At 31.9% G+C, this 20,478-nt stretch overlaps 2 protein-coding genes across 2 annotated transcripts; both read left to right on the forward strand.

The window, feature by feature from the left end:
* The first annotated feature begins 4,641 nt into the window (after nucleotides 1-4,641).
* LOC120152272 lies at nucleotides 4,642-5,729 on the forward strand. Its single transcript, XM_039164529.1, has one exon. It carries the CDS (start codon nucleotides 4,695-4,697, stop codon nucleotides 5,625-5,627), a length of 933 nt encoding a protein of 310 aa, XP_039020460.1. The 5' UTR covers nucleotides 4,642-4,694; the 3' UTR covers nucleotides 5,628-5,729.
* Nucleotides 5,730-6,090: 361 nt separating this feature from the next.
* Nucleotides 6,091-16,347, forward strand: LOC120152339. Its single transcript, XM_039164583.1, has 6 exons — nucleotides 6,091-6,269; nucleotides 6,366-6,447; nucleotides 6,524-6,583; nucleotides 7,381-7,579; nucleotides 15,546-15,727; nucleotides 15,947-16,347. Exons 1-6 carry the CDS (start codon nucleotides 6,091-6,093, stop codon nucleotides 16,085-16,087), a joined length of 843 nt encoding a protein of 280 aa, XP_039020514.1. The 3' UTR covers nucleotides 16,088-16,347.
* Nucleotides 16,348-20,478: the final 4,131 nt, after the last annotated feature.

Consider the following 20,478-nt stretch of genomic DNA (forward strand, 5'->3'; position numbering starts at 1 on the left):
TATTTAAAAGGCGTGTATAATTCATAGACCTTGTACTTGAGTCGTAACTTTATTTTGAATATTGAGTTGTATTATTTTGATATACTTATTTTTTGGAGCTCCCGATGTAAACCTTATTTTTAATTATGTTGATTTACTTATTCTTGAAATGTTATTACTTCTATAGTTACAATGGTTTTAAAGAAAAATTTTGGGTTAGCCACTCTGGTGGTTTCGTATGACATTCGAATCGAACGACCTTGTATCGTATCGGATTAGGGTGTTACAGTTTTGATTTTGGGATTGTCGAACTTCATAGTCTTGATGCTGCTGTTAATTTGGCCTTAGAAGAAGGGTGGCAAAATATCATTTTTTAGCTTAATTCGACAATGATGGTCAACAAATTCAATACTGAGGAGTTGGACGAGTCTACTATAAGGGTTCTCTTGCAACCAATACGTACTTAATGCAATCTTTTTCACAGTTGCTCAGTCGTTTATGTACGTAGAGAGGCCAATAAAGTGACTCATGTGCTAGTTAGACGAGCTCTTTCACATAATGTTTCGATTTTATTTGGTTTAGATTGTCCTGAATTCCTAATTGACGATGTAAAGAATGATACGTTACCACCTTGATTAATGGAATGGTGGACACTTTTTTCTTATAGGATCTCAACCTTGGTAGAAAACCCAAAATTTCATTTTTTTAAAAAAAATAATATATTCATTCTATCTTTGAACAATTCTAAAACCAATAATTTCGAAACACAAAATCTCTCCAACTGAAGCCAAGATCTGTGTGTATGAGAGGTCCCATGATTAGATATAAAGAATTTTTCCCTTTTTATCTTTTCAGAGTTTTCTGGGGGAAGATGTAAGCTTTTGTTTCAGGAAAAGTTGATGATGGTACTCTTGTTGTGTTGTACTTGAGAAAAAGCCTCTTTGTTAAAGACTAAAATTATTCCCTTTCATTTAGTTTGCAGGGGACAGGCGATCAACCGTACTAGTAGAATTAAATATAAGTTTGTCTGCAATAATGTGAGAAAAGGATATCATTTTTATTTAATTATGTTATGTATTGGCGGTACAAAACTTATTCGCTAATAAAATTGTGTGCTTGTTATATATCTTTTAATTATATTAAAAATAAAAAATAATAATTATAAAGCTTTATTTATAAAGTATTTTGTTATCATTAATCATTTATTTGTGTTAGGTTTATATACAAGGGTTTGAAGTCCACAATTAAATTCCAGGCAGGCCAGGCATATACTGACCAACGGTTTGTATTGTAACAGAACTATCGAAACCAACAATTGATTGGTCTGGTGTAACGAGAAACTAAATCCCTTAAATGAGGTTATAAGTTTGAATCTTGACAATTACGAAAAAAGTAAATTAGGTTGGAAATGTTATCCTCATGCTTATAGTATTCTATTCGAATTAATCGATTAATAGATTAAAAATCTGTAATATGAAAAAATAGAATGATTGAATTTTAGGCTGCGTCGGCCTAAAAAACCCGAATATAAGAAAGTTAAATCGTCTAGATAACGGAAGCTAGAGCTCATCACGGCCCAATTCAGGTTCACACTGGTCCAACAATGCCATCCCACTTGCCACATCCATAATTTCATGACTCGTGTACATTATTACATTTTTTCCGGTTTAAGTATATTACAAAGTTACATATTATAGTTGCAATTTTATTTTAATATTTTCATTTTTTAAAATTATAGTAATTTATTTATGTGAGTAATTCATTCGATGTATATATTTTTTAGATTAATTTAAATTTATTATAAGTGGTAGTATATGTTCTAAATAACCATTTGACAATGAACGTTCAAATAATTTAAAATATCTGGTGTTCGAACTTATAATCTCTAAGGATAACAATTATCCCTTCAACCACCAGATTCATTTGATTTGTGCTTATTCAATGTATATTTTAAAAGTGAGTTAAGAATGACAATGTTAATATTTTCCATCAGTACATGATACATGTATAACTGTGATTAGACAATTTTTAATTAAATAAAAATGAAACACTTAATAATATTTCTCATTATTTTAAAATTTTTAATAAAATTTTAAATATATATATATTTATATTTTATATTTTTATATTTTATATCATCTTTATTTTATTTGTCACGGTTAGAGGGTTGTTCATGGACGGTTAAGAGATTTTTCTAATCGTAACATAAGCATTAAAAAAATAATTAACCATTAATAGTTAATCATTAATAACGGTTCGGTTACAGGTTGACCTACGGTGAACGTATTACAATTATTTGTCAATTTTTTTAATTCATACTACACAAAAGTGTAGCACTTTACACATACTTATATCGATGTAAGTGAATAAAATAAAAACAATGTATCACTTAATACATACTTACACCGGTGTAAGTATATATATCTCTCAATATCTTAGTACCTAACAATTAACATATAATTATATTGGTTTATAAGTATGTTTTTATATTTTCAAAGAAATAAAAAATTAAAAATAATAAAAATATATATATTATGTTATTTACATATAAAATTTATTAAAAATAATAAAAATATTACGTTATTAATTTAAAAAATAATAAATTGGAAATATAATCATAAATTTAATTTATTAATAGTTAAACTTTGGTTAACTGTTTATCAAAATTCGTAACTATAATCTTAACCGTTAACTATTCCTTTTAACGGTTCGATTAATCAAAATTATTTAATATTACCAATTTGATTGATTAACCTTTTAAATATAACTATTATATCTTAACCAAAATTGTTTAATATTACCAATTTGATTAATTAACTTGTTAACACCTCTAACCACAGCTCCACTCTAACCTTGGTTTAAAAGTTTATTTATTTATTTGATGGAAATTAAGGTACAAAAAGACGGTCAAATAATCCCGTCAAGCCACCCATGCAAGGCTGTCAAATTGTCTCATGCTATGTATGACTCTTGGGACCCCTGCTCTCCTGTCTTGCATATATGAAAGAAAAGGCCAAGATTTAGGAAGTTGCAAACCCAGAATAATCTTGGCATTTAAGATTAGGGTTTTTTTTCCTTTTTAATTATAGTTAAACAAAAAATCCAATTGTTTGCCGACCACTCCATAGTAGTCTTTTCTCTTCACTTTCTCCTTGTCTCTTTCCTTAGCGCTTTTAAATCCCCCACAAGCTTACATATATATATAATCATGCAGTTATGCGTTGATATATAGAGGAGAATGGAGCTTAAATTTCTTCCAAACATGCCTCTGCAGTCTGCAACATGCTGTGTTGTCTGTTAGCCGATGATTGAACTGTAAGTCATCCCTTGTAGTACTGATTTTTCGTTTTGTACACAAAATGTCCCATTTCTCTTTGATCGTGCACTAATCATTTGATTAAAGAATTGTGATTTCCCATAAAATGAGAGAAGCATTTGGTTTCGACAGGAAAGAGAAGAAGGAATGAAGTAATGGTGACTCGATGTTAACAGCCGTTAGTAGACATTACGGAAATCACAACTGGACCGATGTATTCTGAGTTGAATCGTTGACCACCATAACTAGACCATTTTGACCGACTCTTCTTCTTCAATCTTCTTCCTCAACCTAACCAAATTTTTTCTTTTCCTCAACCTGAGCTTTAAGTTTTCTAACTTAACTTGGTATACTCTTCGGTCATCATGCCATATTTGTTTTTCGACAGATTGCAGGGAATTGTAGCTTCCATGTCCCGGATACAACATTCCGTCGTCGGTTTAGGAATTTGGTGAAGCTGTTGTACATAGAGGCTGTTCAGGCTGATGCTTCAGCCCATCATATTGGAGGAATCCTAAAATCTAGACATGGTGGCAGGAGATCCTTTGGAAAGGGCAATAAAAAAGATAGTTATGAAAACGATGATGCAGTAGTGAATAAAGCTACTTCAAATGAGGATCTAGTGTAAATCAACCTTTGCATAGTTTAAATTTATTGTAGAATATAGGTGAAAATGTTTAGACAAAAGGTGTTAGAATCAGTTCCTGGATCATCTACAGTTTCTGTAAATGTAGAAAAACACGACAATGAAGGTGTTTGTTGCAGTAAAACAAGAAAAACAGGCATATTTGCAGATTACAGACACCTCATTCCACTCTTTAACTGTTGCAGGTCATTGTAACATTGATTATGATGTTCATGTCAGCCAGAAAATTGTAACCTAGCCTGTCTGGCAGCTGTTATATCTCGGACGATCATTGATATTTTAAAAAAGGGCAACCTTAGAATATATATAGCAAATTGGTTTTGAGGAAATTCTCGTCGTCCCCTAGTTTCGGATACCATTTTTTGCTTACAACCTTTGGATGGAGATTTTCACTCCATGGAGGGACAAAGTTCCCTGTCTGTTCTTTCATTTTGTCTCTTCCCGAAGAAAATCAAAATTTCCGCTAAAAACAGACCGGCATGCTCACGGGTTTCTCTTCTACAATTTTGTTTTCGCTGAACTTGTTATGATCTTTCCGACACAAGCTAAGATGCCAGCTTTCTTTAATCCCATGAAACTTTCCGACACAAGGTAACGTTATTTTCTCCCCTATATATATATATATAATATAGGGTTATATATAGGTATATACAATCCTGGAAAAAGAATTTACGATGAGATGAGATCAGATGCAGTGGAACTGAATCATTAGAGGTTTTTGCATGAAGAAAACAATAAAATTTGCATTTACAAATGGCATTTCATTTCCCCTTGAGAGCTCAGTCAGTTGGAAGCTCGTCGTATTATGCAGAAAGAGTAACCGAAGAACCTCACCCGCAGACGAACAATAAAAACGCTCAGACCACCGTCACGTTGGTGTACCAAACGAATCTGGTCGGCTATTATCGTAACGTCAAGGTTTTGTGGTGCAAGAACGTTATGAACCATTCTCTCAGCATCATGGTGAATAGCACTCAAGGGAATTTCCAATACTCCTGCAAGATCGATCTTAAGCCTTGGCATTTCTGGAGCAAAAAAGGGTATAAGTCCTTTGAGGTTGAAGGGAGCCAAGTAGACGTTTACTGGGATCTTCGTTCCGCTAAATTCACCAGCAGCCCCGAACCGGTCTCGGATTACTACATCGTGCTAGTTGCTGACGAGGAGGTGGTTTTGCTCCTGGGGGATTACAAGAAAAAAGCGTACAAGAGAACGAAATCGAGACCGGCCTTGGTTGAAGCTCTCCTGATTTACAAGAAGGAAAATGTGTTCGCCAAGAAAAGCTTTGCGACACGAGCTAGATTCGATGAAAAAAACAGAGAACACGACATTGTTGTTGAGAGTTCAATAACCGGAATAAAGGACCCTGAAATGTGGATCAGCATGGATGGGGTAGTTTTGGTTCACGTCAAGAATTTGCAATGGAAATTCAGAGGGAACCAGACCGTTCTGGTCGGTAAGCAACCGGTTCAAGTCATGTGGGATGTCCATGACTGGTTGTTCAGCAGCCTTGGTACCGGCCACGGTGTGTTTATATTCAAGCCGGTGATGGCTGAAGCGGAGAGTGACAAAGAAGGAAGTGGCCATGGCAGAGGAGACAGCGACAGCGGAAGCAAGTATTATTCTACACTAGGTGTCGACGCCACATCGGAATTCAGCTTGTTCCTTTATGCCTGGAAGATTGAGTGAAGATATTGAAAGCCTTTTTTTCTTCTTTTAAATTGCAGTTCCCATTTTACAAAAAGAAATACATTTTACAGGTAATTTTCATGAAATATTGTAAATTATGTACTCTCTAAAAATGAAAGTTATTGAAGCAAAATGTTCATTTTAAAATATTATAACCCACATTCAAATATATATGTCTAACGCGGTTATATTAATAGTTAATAAATCAAGATTAGAATGATAATTATGATCCTAATTGACTCATTAGTCATTATAGAACAAAATGTGAGTGACATACAGGATCGAACCAAAACTATTTGAAAAATAGAGGCTGAAATTGAATTGAAGGAAACGTATCAGGGTAGAAAAAACAATTTCCTCTATTTATTTTATTATTCTCCAAGAAAACCCTCTTAAGTTAGGGAAGAACCATTGCCAATTCCCTTTTCTCCCCGTCAACGCCATCGAGCAATTTACTGTTTCCATGGATATAGGGGAAAATCTGGAATCACTCTCACCCGAAAACAGGGACGAAACCCAAAGTGGAAAGTTATGGAGATTAAAGGTAGCTTCGAATGTGTTCTTCGTTTACCACGACGAAGATGGGTTCGGAAATGCCATTGCCCGAGCTCTCAACCCTACTCCCCACCCTTATACCAAAGTGTAAGTTCCTTCTCTCTTTCTCAGTCTCTCTTTGGTTGATTTTTACTAAAAGCCCTGATTCAGAAAGTTACATTTTCAATGTTTATACGTTTTCAGCCCCGAGGTATTGGAATTGGAATTGGGGGATGTAAAATTGAATGGCTCTGTTACTCAATTGAGAGATAAAGACAATTTGAAGGTATTGTTTCCTTCCTTTAGCCATTAAGATCGAGACCCATTTATTGAATTACAGCTTTTGTTATTGATGAATGTAGTTTTGTGGATTAAGTGAGGAATCTGTAGAGCTACTTCATTTTCAGTGTGTTTGGTTCCTGGTGAAATAAGAGTAGAAGAGGACATGCTTGTTTTGATAGTGTTGTTTACTAATCTAAAAGGGTAAAAAAGCTCATTAGGAAGGGAGCCTGATGGAACCCTCTTTTCACTAGTGAACCCGCACCATCTACATATTCAAACATGAGATTTTCGATTTGTGAATCAAGTCTAGCCTTTAAATTTTCCCTTGTGGCTAATTTAGAAAAGGTTTTCCCACTGGATTGATGGTTTCTTAGTTGCTGGTCCATGTATATTCCTCAGTTATGATATTATCATATTATTTTTCATCAAGGAAATTGAATGAGATTTTCGAGCTTTTTTGGCCAAGGATGAAGAATGTGATTTTAGGAGTTGCAGAACTGGAGACATAATCTCAACTTAGGATAGAAATAGATTTATTCCTTCTTTGTGTTGGTGTTTTGTACTCGTCTTTGTGAAAGAATGACCTTGATTGAGGCCATTCATCTTCAAGTATGGGTGTATCATATCCACTGAATTATGACCCCCAAAATATATCACTTGATTGTTCTTGTTGCTGCATGAAGCCTCCGATAGGAGGGGGAAGTGTAAGGAATGGAAGGAAAAACTACTTCCTTTCCACCCTTTCTTTAGTTTAGGAGACAGGAGGTAAATGAAGGCATTTGTGTTTTGTACTATTCAACATAAATAAACAATTTTAATCGAAACTTTACCAAACCCATTGAAAGTTTCTTTCTTTACCTCCATTTCCCTTCCCTCTTACCAAACATAGTCAAAGTGCATATTTGTGGAACTTATATTTCCCTTTACTCAATTGCAGGCAACAATGGTAATGTTAGATCATTTGGAGCCGCCAGTACTGCCTCAAGCTATATATTCAGTGCTGACTAAAATTGCAGATGCTGAACACATGTCTTCTACTTTTCCCACTATCATAGCCCCTTTTCTTGTACCGGCATCAAAGCTTAAGTTGGAAGGTAGATTGTTGACAGCGAATAGTGGCAAAGTTCCTCTTTATGGTATCCAAGTAGGTCCCGAGTGTAACACCCCCCAACCCGTATCCGACCCTGATACGAGTCCGAAGTGTCACATTGACTTTTCAAACCTTGACTCTTAAGAAAAATCCCGGGAAATTTAAAACTTTATTTAAAACAAAATACAGACTTTATCAGAGTGCTCGTACTTAATGACTTATTACATGCCAACACTTTATACATAAACAAAAACATACTTTATCAAATATTTCTGATCTGATCTTTTGGTAAGGAAAACTGACCTGTCTTGCTCTGCATCACTCCTTACTCTTCTCGAAACCTACGTGTGAAACAATCACACGCTAAGTCGAAGACTTAGTGAGGCATAACCACTTATAATGCACTTTAAACATATATTGATACATGCATTTCTGTTCTATCATGTTATAGCAATTCCAGGCATTTTTCATATCGTATAGAATCATATCAGATTAATCGCAGTAATTCATACATACACATAATTCATCATTCACATGTTATCATATAATCACATACTTTTTCAATCAAACACTATACACAACATCATATAATTTTCTATAGCATTTATCATACCACTACTTATATTTGTTCATATCTCTGGATTAACCCATGTATATATGTGAGAACTATCGATATGTGAGTCTATAGAGGTTGTGCACTATGCTGTCACCACAGCTCGTATAAATGCACCGAAGTGCCCCGTAGAATTGCACCGAAGTGCCCGTAGAATTGCACGTAGTGCCCGTAGAATGTCCATAAGGACCACGTAGAATTCCTTAAGAATCATATACATATACTATGGATCAAGTATGTGTCTTTCAAGACTTCACACAGGTTCCAAAGGATATACATATGTCCTAAAGAACGAATAAACCCTCGACTCTTGGCATGCCAACTATACCCTAGCTCTCATGACACATAACATGGGCGTTATCATTTATTTCATTTCAAATATACACATAAACTTGTAATTCACTTTCACATATCACGTATCACATAGCTTCTTTCATATGGTCACATAGTCACGTAGTTCACTTAACGTAGATCATTTCCATATAATTCACATGTCACATATGTCATGTTTCATATAATTTCTATCATTTCTCACCCAATCACCTTTATTATATAAACATACTTATCATATCTTGTTCACATAAGATCTATACTTCATATAATATATCGAAACACCTAGAACCCTTTCCCGTAGCTATAGTCATAAGTTTGTCTCGTAACATATACTTGTTTCACATATATATTTCCTATCATTCTTATACCATCACATAATTCCTTTAAACATACATAAATATCAACATTATAATAGAAATACTTCTAAGTCATATCACTTAAAGCACATATATTTATAGTCACATTGCTTATATCTAATCGTAGCCTTCTCTTAACTATATATTCACATGTTCAGGTAATTCACCATTTCATCACATAATTGGGTATTCATATAACTCATTTCATTTCATTCATTTCATATCTATATATATATATATCCTCAAGATTATAATATAAATCATATAGCACTCTTATATTTCGTATCATCTAGGGCAGACTTATAACATATTTCACTTCATTATTTCTATATATAATCTAATCTGTTACTTAATTCAATTTCATATAGCTCTTATAATTTCCTATAACTTCACAAATTCCATCATTCAACCCATGTGTTATAGTTTATTTAAACCTATGAATCTTTCCCATCTAGCTTATCTTATACGTTCATCTTATCATTTATGTTCAAAATCCCTAGTTGGTGTACTATTTTCACTTCATCCTATAGATCATATTATCCAGTTTATTTCACTTATCATATAAAATATAATTATATTTTACTATGCTCCCATAGTTTATCTCATACTTTGCTTTCTCATGTTCACCTATATCATGTCATATGGCTCATATCTTTCTCATGCGTCACATAGTTCAGTTTCACATATGTATATATATAACCTTTATAGCACATACTTCTCATAACATTACATTCAAAAGCATGTCAACATATTCATGCCTACATACAATTCATGTCATTCATAAACGTATAATCATATATTCATGCATTCTAACATAGGAAATAGACTGTCGCAAGTCTTGTTTCCTTAGCACCATCAACTAACTAATATGCACTCACCTGGCCTCACTAGCCAATTCCAATCTCTTATATTTCCCCTTGATCGATCTTACTTGCCAAACGTTCCGGAATTTCTTTATGCGTAGAATCTACATAAATGTACATTTCGTGACAATCATTAGATACCTACACACCTAATTGGATACTAGCAACTAAACGAACTTATTAACCATAATCCCAATTTTCATTTAGGGGGAATCGGTTCCCCCCCATGGGGGTATCGTTCCCCTATGACATACTGGAAATTCTTGTTCGTTTGAAGGGGTATCGGTTCCCCTTGAATGGGTACCGATTCCCCTTGCCCAGAAAGATATTTTCAACCCGAAAATTACTTCATTTCCTCTCAAACACTTCATATATCATCCCCTTTCATCCTTAACTCTAGTACACATACTTAAACCATCATATTCATTTATTTCATCTTAAACCTCAAAATCCTATATCCATACGAGATTCAAAATCATACCAAATTTTCAATGTGTTCTAATTCAATTCTAACACCTATACTTCTTAATTAGATTGATGACAAGTCAAATTCATCCTTAGAATTTCAAAAACCTTTCTATATCAAAACTTCATTTCTACTCTCTTAATAGAAATCCCTTTCTAATTCTCCCTTCTTGATGTTTAAGTTATACAAGCTTTCCTTAAGCTTATATAACCCCCAAAGATTCAAACCAAACTTATAAATTCCAGAAATTAACAGTTAAAAATCAAACTTACCTTTAAGCTGGGCTACGAGAGAAGAAGAAAGAGCAAGAAAAGGCTTCCAGAACTCTCCCAAAACCCACTATATCACCTGTATTTAAAGGAAAACAAAATATCCTTTAATCTGAAAAGACTAAATTACCCCTTTAATTATCCATCTATGCTATTCATCCATCATCAAAATTCTTTACTTAAATCCCACACTTTTAACTTATTTCAAATTGAGCACTAATTTCCCAAATTTACATTTTAGTCACTGACCCGGCTTTCGATGTTACAAATCTCCCTCCTTATAGAAAATTCGCCCTCGAATTTCACTGAACATCTTAGTAGAACATATCTTCCAATGTTCTTATGTTGCTTCCCTGACTTATTCTTTCTCGTCATCATCGAAACTTACTTTTCAATCCTTAAGTTTTCAACTATCTTTTTCGTTTATACAATCATCTCTGTTGCTTATCATATAAACAATAACCAGTAATACCAATCCATTGTTGTCTTCTCTCATTCGACTATGCATTTTCCTTTGACCTTTCTAAAATTCCATATAATGTCACTCATCACATTGACAGTAACATCCATCTCTATCATAAATCCATCTATTTCTTCATAACTCTCTAATTACCTTATAACCATACCAAACTTGTATTTCGTCATCATTTGACCAAAACTCAACTTTAAACTTCTTCAATGTGATTAAACATATACTTTAAGGAGTCAAACAATATTTTCACATCACCTTGCACACTGGTCTTATTCCATATCAAAATTGTCCTCTGTACTTCCATATTTATCGATATGATCCTTTAAATCAATCCCTTTCATTTCTTATTCCTTATTCCTTATACATTAATCATATATTTCCTTTCATGTTCACATACTCTTGTCTTATTACTTATACTCATCTTTATGTACCAATCTTCATTGCATCCTCATTACTTTAATAACCTATTTCTTATACATAACTTCATTATTTATCATTTCTTATACTTGTATTTTCCTTCCTGAAGATTCCATGCAAATACTTATCTCAGTTTTTACATCATAGCTATCTGCTCAGAATATACAATCATATTCAAATTCACTCATAATCAATTAACTCCACTTTGTCTTTTCCTTCAGTCTTATAACTCTATCACCTTTACTCTGACAGCTAGTCAATAACATATGTTCAATCTAGGGTACAAAACCCTAATCAACTAAACACATACATCCTTTCAAATCGAAATTATCTTAAAAATTCGCTTACTCAACTTATCAATTTCACCCCTATTCTCATACATCCTGAAATTTCTTTTGCTCAACTCAACATTCTGACTTCCTGTGTCTTATAATCTGATCATCGATATACACATTCTCAACTCTTCTATCATCCTCAGCTTTATTTAAAGATACCAATTCTTACTTCCTTTTTCCTTTACTATACCACATTACTATGATCCAAATATGCAACTGTATCCAGATCCATTGCAGATCTGGTTATCATATCCTGACAATATTTTATATCTTATAATTCCAGTACATTTCCATCGCATATTTTTGTTAGCTAACGCTAACTTTTCCGTCTTAACTGCAAATCCTTATCATATAAACGCTCTGGCTTATACACAATGTTATTCCTTCATTTCGAACTCATAAGCTCTGACATATATATCTTATACGCTTGTCACTGATGCACTTATCCTTGAATTCTTCTATACGTAATCATCACGTCATTAGATCTTTTTAACATTCTTATGGTGACACCCGTTCACCATCTTCTATCTTATTCACATAATAGCAAAACTACTCTACATCGTTTTTCCAATTCCAACACTGAAAATTTTCTATCATTATTCAATATGATTTCAGCTTTCTGAAATCAACTTTTGATCTTACTAGGCATTTCCTGAGGTGTCCGCTCTTCATCCTGCCTGGCCAGGGCAAGTGAATAGCTATCACAATCAGAATATCACCTTTCACTTACTTCGAAATTATCACGATCGGATTCTACTGTGTTTAAACTATTCTTATTTTATTAGCAAGACAACGTATTCCTTACACTATCAGATCAGAAATTTTTTTTTCAAGCTATGTTGCATGTACACCTTTTGACCTTTTGGACTTCGTTTATGCCAAGAATCGCTAAACCATAGCTCTACCATTAAATGTAACACCCCCCAACCCGTATCCGACCCTGATACGAGTCCGAAGTGTCACTTGACTTTTCAAACCTTGACTCTTAAGAAAATCCCGAGAAATTTAAAACTTTATTTAAAACAAAAGACTTTATCAGAGTGCTCGTACTTAATGACTTATTACATGCCAACACTTTATACATAAAAAAACTACTTATCAAATATTTCTGATCTGATCTTTTGTAAGGAAACTGACCTGTCTTGCTCTGCATCACTCCTTACTCTTCTCGAAACCTCGTGTGAAACAATCACACGCTAAAGTCGAAGACTTAGTGAGGCATAACCACTTATAATGCACTTTAAACATATATTGATACATGCATGTTCTTTCTATCATGTTATAAGCAATTCCAGGCATTTTTCATATCGTATAGAATCATATCAGATTAATCGCAGTAATTCATACATACACATAATTCATCATTCACATGTTATCATATAATCACATACTTTTTCAATCAAACACTATACACACAACATCATATAATTTCTATAGCATTTATCATACCACTAACTTATATTTGTTCATATCTCTGGATTAACCCATGTATATATGTGAGAACTATCGATATGTGAGTCTATAGAGGTTGTGCACTATGCTGTCACCACAGCTCGTATAAATGCACCGAAGTGCCCCGTAGAATTGCACCGAAGTGCCCGTAGAATTGCACCCGTAGTGCCCGTAAATGATGTCCATAAGGACCCGTAGATTCCTTAAGAATCATATACATATACTATGATCAGTATGTGTCTTTCAAGACTTCACACAGGTTCCAAAGATATCATATGTCCTAAAGAACCGAATAAACCCTCGCTCTTGGCATGCCACTACCCCTACTCTCATGACACATAACATGGGCGTTATCATTTATTTCATTTCAATATACACATAAACTTGTAATTCACTTTCACATATCACGTATCACATAGCTTCTTTTCATATGGTCACATAGTCACGTAGTTCACTTAACCGTAGATCATTTCCATATAATTCACATGTCACATATGTCATGTTTTCATATAATTTCTATCATTTCTCACCCATCACCTTTATTCATATAAACATACTTATCATATCTTGTTCACATAAGATCATATACTTCATATAATATATCGAAACACCTAGAACCCTTTCCCGTAGCTTATAGTCATAAGTTTTGTCTCGTAACATATACTTGTTTTCACATATATATATTCCTATCAATTCTTATACCATCACATAATTCCTTTAACATACATAATATCATGTAACATTATATAGAAATACTTATAGTCATATCACTTAAAGCACATATATTTATAGTCACATTGCTTATATCTTAATCGTATGCCTTCTCTTAAACATATATTTCACATGTTCAGGTAATTCACCATTTCATCACATAATTGGGTATTCATATAACTCATTTCATTTCATTTCATTCATATCTATCTATATATATATATCCTCAAGATTATCCTAATATAACTTCACAAATTTCCATCATTCACCCATTGTTATATTTTATTTAAACCTATGAATCTTTCCCATCTACTTATCTTAACGTTCATCTTATCATTTATGTTCAAATCCCCTAGTTGGTGTACTATTTCACTTCATCCTATAGATCAATATTATCCAGTTTATTTCACTTATCATAAAAATATAATTATATTTTACTATGCTCACATAGTTTATATCTCATACTTTGCTCATGTTCACCTATATCATGTCATATGGCTCATATCTTTCTCATGCAGTCACATAGTTCAGTTTCACATATGTATATATATACCTTATATAGCACATACTTCATAACATTACATTCAAAAGCATGTCAACACATATATTCATGCCTACATACAATTCATGTCATTCATAAACGTATATCATATTCATGCATTCTAACATAGGAAATACTTGTCGCAAGTCTTGTTTCCATTTAGCACCATCAACTAACTAATATGCACTCACCTGGCCTCACTAGCCAATTCCATCTCTTATTTTCCCCTTGATCGATCTTACTTGCCAAACGTTCCGGAATTTCTTTATGCGTAGAATCTCATAAATGTACATTTCGTGACAATCATTAGATACCTACACCTCTAATTGGATACTAGCAACTAAACGAACTTATTAAACCCATAATCCCAATTTTCATTTAGGGGAATCGGTTCCCCCCCCATGGGGTATCGGTTCCCCTATGACATACTGGAAATTCTTGTTCGTTGAAGGGTATCGGTTCCCCTTGAATGGGTACCGATTCCCCTTGCCCAGAAATCATATTTTCAACCCGAAAATTACTTCATTTCCTCTCAAACACTTCATATATATCCCCTTTTCATCCTTAACTCTAGTACACATACTAAACCAATCTATATTCATTTATTTCATCTAAACCTCAAATCCTATATTCCATACGAGATTCAAAATCATACCAAATTTTCAATGTGTTCTAATTCCAATTCTAACACCTTATACTTCTTATTAGATTGATGACAAGTCAAATTCATCCTTAGAATTTCAAAAACCTTTCTATATCAAAACTTCATTTCTACTCTCTTAATAGAAATCCCTTCTAATTCTCCCTTCTTGATGTTTAAGTTTATACAAGCTTTCCTTAAGCTTATAACCCCCAAAGATTCAAACCAACTTATAATTCCAGAAATTAACAGTTAAAAATCAAACTTACCTTAAGCTGGGCTACGAAGAAGAAGAAAAGAGCAAGAAGAAGGCTTCCAGAACTCTCCCAAAACCCACGTATATCACCTGTATTTAAAGGAAAAATACAAATATCCTTTAATCTGAAAAGACTAAATTACCCCTTTAATTATCCATCTATGCTATTCAATCCATCATCAAAATTCTTTGCTTAAATCCCAACACTTTTAACTTATTTCAAAATTGAGCACTAAATTTCCCAAAATTTACATTTTAGTCACTGACCCGGCTTTCGGGATGTTACAGAGACTAATGTAAGTCGAGTCATTGCTTCCAAAACTCAGAAGCCATCTCCATCTTTGCAAATTCATTACGAGCCTCTAGCCTGCTTTCTTCACCTGGTCCGTGCTGCAAACTTGCCAACTTCTATTATCATAGGCCAAAGAAGCCAAAGCCCATTTAATCAAGCTTTAACTGAGGACATACAGGTTTTCATTCTTTTTTCCAATTTCAAGCAAATGTGGTTTTTAAAGTGTGGCTTGCTTGAATAGAATAAGCTAGAAATGATGTTAAAAAGCAGATTCCTATTCATTCATACCATGCTCTGCTTGTTAATTGGTTTCATTTTTTTTCTTTTCGCATACTAAGGGGGTTTTTAGATTAATATGGATCTATACGTAATCTAGCTCTGGGAAATTATTTTTCAGACTCTCTGTGAGATTGGCGAGCTTGTGGCAAGTGCCACCGGGACATACTTCCAGGGAGAAGAAACCAAAACTAATTGGATTCCAACAGCAAAGGCAGCAAGTGGTGGTGGTGGAGAGCCATGGCGCGCATTCTATGGTTAAATGTTTTAGGTTCTTGCAGGAAGCATAAACTGAGATTGAACATGTGAGTGGGTGCATATTGTAGTAAAAACTAGGGCCCCTGTTTATCAGATATAATACAAGTTGCAGTCAGCAGTGGCTTAAAATAGTTGAAAACTGATCTTATATGTTTCATATTTGTGTGATGAACCAAACAAGCAGGAAGTTCAGTTCCTGAAAGGTGTTCAACATGTTGATATGTGATCTAACATGTGTCTTGAACGATTGTCTGAGTCTGACTGACCCCATCCATTATTTCTTTCAGGATGGGATACCTTTGTACCTTTCTTCAAATCTTAATTTTAAAATGTTTGAATTGACAAAAAGTAAACTTGATTTTCCAAATGGATGTTAGTATATAATACAAAGATTTATATTTAAAATGCGTATACACTGAATTAGGAGTGATGCTATATTTCCTTTGAAAATGGAACAGGGTCAGAAATTTAATTTAGTAGTTAAGGTGTTTGCATCGTTGTTTGTTAATTAGAAGTGGCAGGAACACATGGTGTGGACCATTTAAGCCATTGTTGGTTTTTCAAGACCTGCAATGAATTTATATTTGGGTGGTCGTACATTGCCAAATCTTGTTCTTCTGTCATGGTACGAAGCTATCAGAATATGTCAATATCAAGATAAGATTTAAACCGCATTAACAATGTGTTGCTTCGGCTTTGCCTTTGCCTTTGGTATCAGTCCGTGTTGATTATATAAAATGTACCTATTTGTCTCCATCTATATTTATATATTAATTTGTGTTTGGTGCTTTGCACGTTAAAAATAATTAAATTTTAACGTTAAAAAACTATTAGTAGAAGAAATAATTATTGATTTTTCTATACTTTTCATCACTAATCTTTGATTGTATTTCTGTTCCTTAATTTTAAAAAATTTAATTTGATTTCCTAAGTTTTAAATTGCTTCGTTTTTTGTTCCTATGTTTCTTTTTCTTTTTTGAATTTTTGAAAATGCTAAAAAACCCTTTATATTTGTGAATTGTCCCTAATTTTTATCTCTTCAAATTTTAACAAAGTTTTAGGGTCTTTTTAATTTCCTTTCTGATTCAAATCCCAACAATAGAGAAGTGAAGAAAGATGACGGACATGTATTCTGATTTCACACTAATCAGATGATAAAGATTATAGATTAAAGTCTTTTTTATCTAATTTTTAGATTAAAGTTTCTAAATTTTTTTAAGAATTTGAGAAATCTAAATTGATATAGTAGTAGATAACGATAAGATGAGTTTATCGATATCTAGAATTATAAAAAAAATTAGAGGATATGATAATTTTAACGATAACATAATATAAATCATTTTAGAAGATATTTCGTTAGAAGAGTGATGAAATTAAAAAAAAAGGTAAATAACATACTATTTTGAATTAGAAAAAAGCTCATATTAATAAAAGAACAAGTCATATCACATAAACTTTTTGATGTAACACCCGAGTGATAAAGTGGAACAACTCAAAAATTGAATAATTAATTTTTTTTTTAAAGTTAATGGTTAAAACAAAACACAGTCATGATGAAAAGTGTAGTTGATCCCATAAATATATCTCGTGGAACACTTTGTCATTAGTAAAGTTTTTTTTTTGTCATGTGATGCATATCTCATACTCACATGTGGCTTTTTATGGATTACATAATAGGAGTGTATAAACTCAGATATCCGATTTAGTTTAATTCGAAAATTCGAATATCTAAAAATTTTTAGATACTTAAAATAATAATCTGTATTTGATCTAAAAAAATTGGATATTCAAATTCTCGGATTAGATATCCGGATCCAAATATAAAATTTAATTTTGAAAAAAATTAACTTTAAATTTTACATTTTGTGATTTAATCCAACTTATTTATACCTCTATCATATATATATATATATTATTAAATATCTTAATTTTATTGGGTTAGAGTTCTAATGAGTTACACCTGTATTGGGCAAAAAAAGTACACAAAATCTAAAAATTTAATTTTTTTTAAATTTTTAGATAATTCAAAATTAAAATTTATCCGATGCGATTATCCAAAAAAAAAATGGATATCCGATCTTTAAGCATTTTTTTTTAAAAATTTAAGATTCATATTTTATTTTATTAGTGAAATTATTTTAAAATTTTTAACTATAATAAATTCACGAAGTGACTCTAAATAATATTTTTTAAATTAAAGTCGGCATTAGTTTTTCTTACTTTAACCAAACATAATTTGTAAACTTTATTACTATAACAAGAATAATATTTGGAAGACTGAGGGCTAACTCTTTCTTTCTTAAATTGTTTTTTAGAAGAGTGTATTTTCTTATTATACAATTTAAATATATTTTTATATTTGAATTTAACATCTTATTTTTAATGAGTCTTTTAAAAAAATTAGTTAATTTTAGACTTTTATTTATTATATTATTTTTTTATTAAGCTAAAGTGATTATAAAGTAATATATGTTCTAAATACTTTCAATCATTTGACAATGAATGTTCAATCACTCTGATGCAGTTGTTAGAGTTAGAACCCATTACTTATTAGAACAACAACGAGTCTTTAACTACTAAAGTAAATTAATTCGTGTTATTTCTTATATTATTCTAATACCTTTTTATAGCGGTGTTATGCATGCAACACATGATAATCTATGATTTTGTTACAACGTTAATATTGTAAATTTATAATTTTTTATATAAAAGCATTAAAAATAAAAGTAATAAGTCTAATAATATTTAAATTCAAAAAATGTGTTATTTTTTTTACAAAATTTAAAAATATATAGTTGATCCGACGAAACCCGATATCAATGAGCTTTAACCATTTATGTTTATTGATATTCATGGAACCGATTCAAATGATTAAAATAAAGGTAAAATTGGTAAAGAAAATAATTTTATTAAATAATCAAATTTAAAATTTTAGATTAAAAATCAAGTCATTTTTATTAGGTGAGAATCATTTTTATTAATTAATTAATTATTAACATTAAAAGTATTTTTTAGATATTATCGCTTTATATTAAAAAATGTTAAATTGATTCTAAAAATTTGTACAAGTGTTTTAATTAAACAGTCGGTTATAACTAACAGCTATTGCAATCGCCGCTTGATATTAAAAGTAGTAAAGTGGTCCTAAAAATCTGTGTAACCGTTTTTTATTAAACGGTCGGTGACCAAATAAAAATATCGATATTATCGTTTAATATTAAAAGTATTAAAAAAATTAGTTGATCCTATTATTATATGTAATAGAGTAAGGGAAGGTAGAATAGAAGGTTGACCCAACGTCAGGTTAAGAACAGTTTTCGTGGGAGACTTCCGACAGTTCGAATTATGAATTTTCCATAATAAGACTCGATCCCACAACCACTAGGTTAAAAGTATTAAACTAACCTAAAATTATCTGTGGCCGTTTTAATTAAACGATCAAAGATTAACTAAAAGCTATCACGGTCGCCGCTTGATATTAAAGGTATTAAAGTGATCCTAGAAATATATATAACGTTTTCATAAAACGGTCGATGATCAACTAAAAGACATCGATATTATCGCTTAATATTAAACGAATAATTTGATTATGAAAATCTGTATAATCACTTTTATTAAATTCGTTCCAAAAAATTATATAACCATCTTTATTATATAATATAATTATCAGATAATGTAGCTGTAACATAAAAAATATAAATGAATTATTGATTAAATAAATTATTGTTGTTTCTAAAGGTTATGAGTTCGAACATCATATACAAGAGTGATTGAGAGTACTTAAAAAATATAATATTTTATAATTATCTTAACTTAATAAAAAAAAGAATGAAATAATAAAGATCATAAATACTGACAATTACCAACAATCAGTTGTTCTAGTGGGAGGGTTCGAATCTTGACGTTTGCAAATAAAGTAAATTGGGTTGGGAGGGTTGCCCTCGCTTTTGCAGTACCCGATCTAAATTAATCGATCGTTAATCAAAAGATACTGGTGTTACTATTTAATATTAAAGAAATGAAACGGTCGGTGATCGAGTAAAAAGTATCATTGTCACTGCTGTCATCACTTAACATTAAAATTTTATTATTTTTTATAAAGTTTAAAATATTTTTGAGATCAAATAGTAATTCTTTATTTTTTCCTTTAATTTATTTCTTCATTAAAAAAATTACACTACAAATATTTTAAAAGAGATCAAATAATATTCCTCTCACATACTATAACAATAATTATAGTAAAATATTTTATGCAAATGATAAACTCGTGACTTAAATAGTTGGATTCTTAAAATATTTGACTTAAATTGTAAATTGGAAACTGTAGCAGAAAACAGATATAAGTGGGAATTTTAGCTCGAGATGAGAAAGACGCATCCTTTAAAAACTGCTAAA

The sequence above is a fragment of the Hibiscus syriacus genome, unplaced genomic scaffold (genome assembly GCF_006381635.1).
Source record: "Hibiscus syriacus cultivar Baekdansim isolate YM2019G1 unplaced genomic scaffold, ASM638163v2 tig00111088_pilon, whole genome shotgun sequence".
In the NCBI taxonomy this organism is placed as follows: domain Eukaryota; kingdom Viridiplantae; phylum Streptophyta; class Magnoliopsida; order Malvales; family Malvaceae; genus Hibiscus; species Hibiscus syriacus.

Coding starts and splice junctions, on each gene's coding strand:
- LOC120152272 (XM_039164529.1), top strand. CDS start 4,695: ATGGCATTTCATTTCCCCTTGAGAGCTCAGTCAGTTGGAAGCTCGTCG.
- LOC120152339 (XM_039164583.1), top strand. CDS start 6,091: ATGGATATAGGGGAAAATCTGGAATCACTCTCACCCGAAAACAGGGAC. Junction 6,270..6,365: donor CCCCACCCTTATACCAAAGT/GTAAGTTCCTTC, acceptor ATACGTTTTCAG/CCCCGAGGTATTGGAATTGG. Junction 7,580..15,545: donor TGGCAAAGTTCCTCTTTATG/GTATCCAAGTAG, acceptor GGGATGTTACAG/AGACTAATGTAAGTCGAGTC.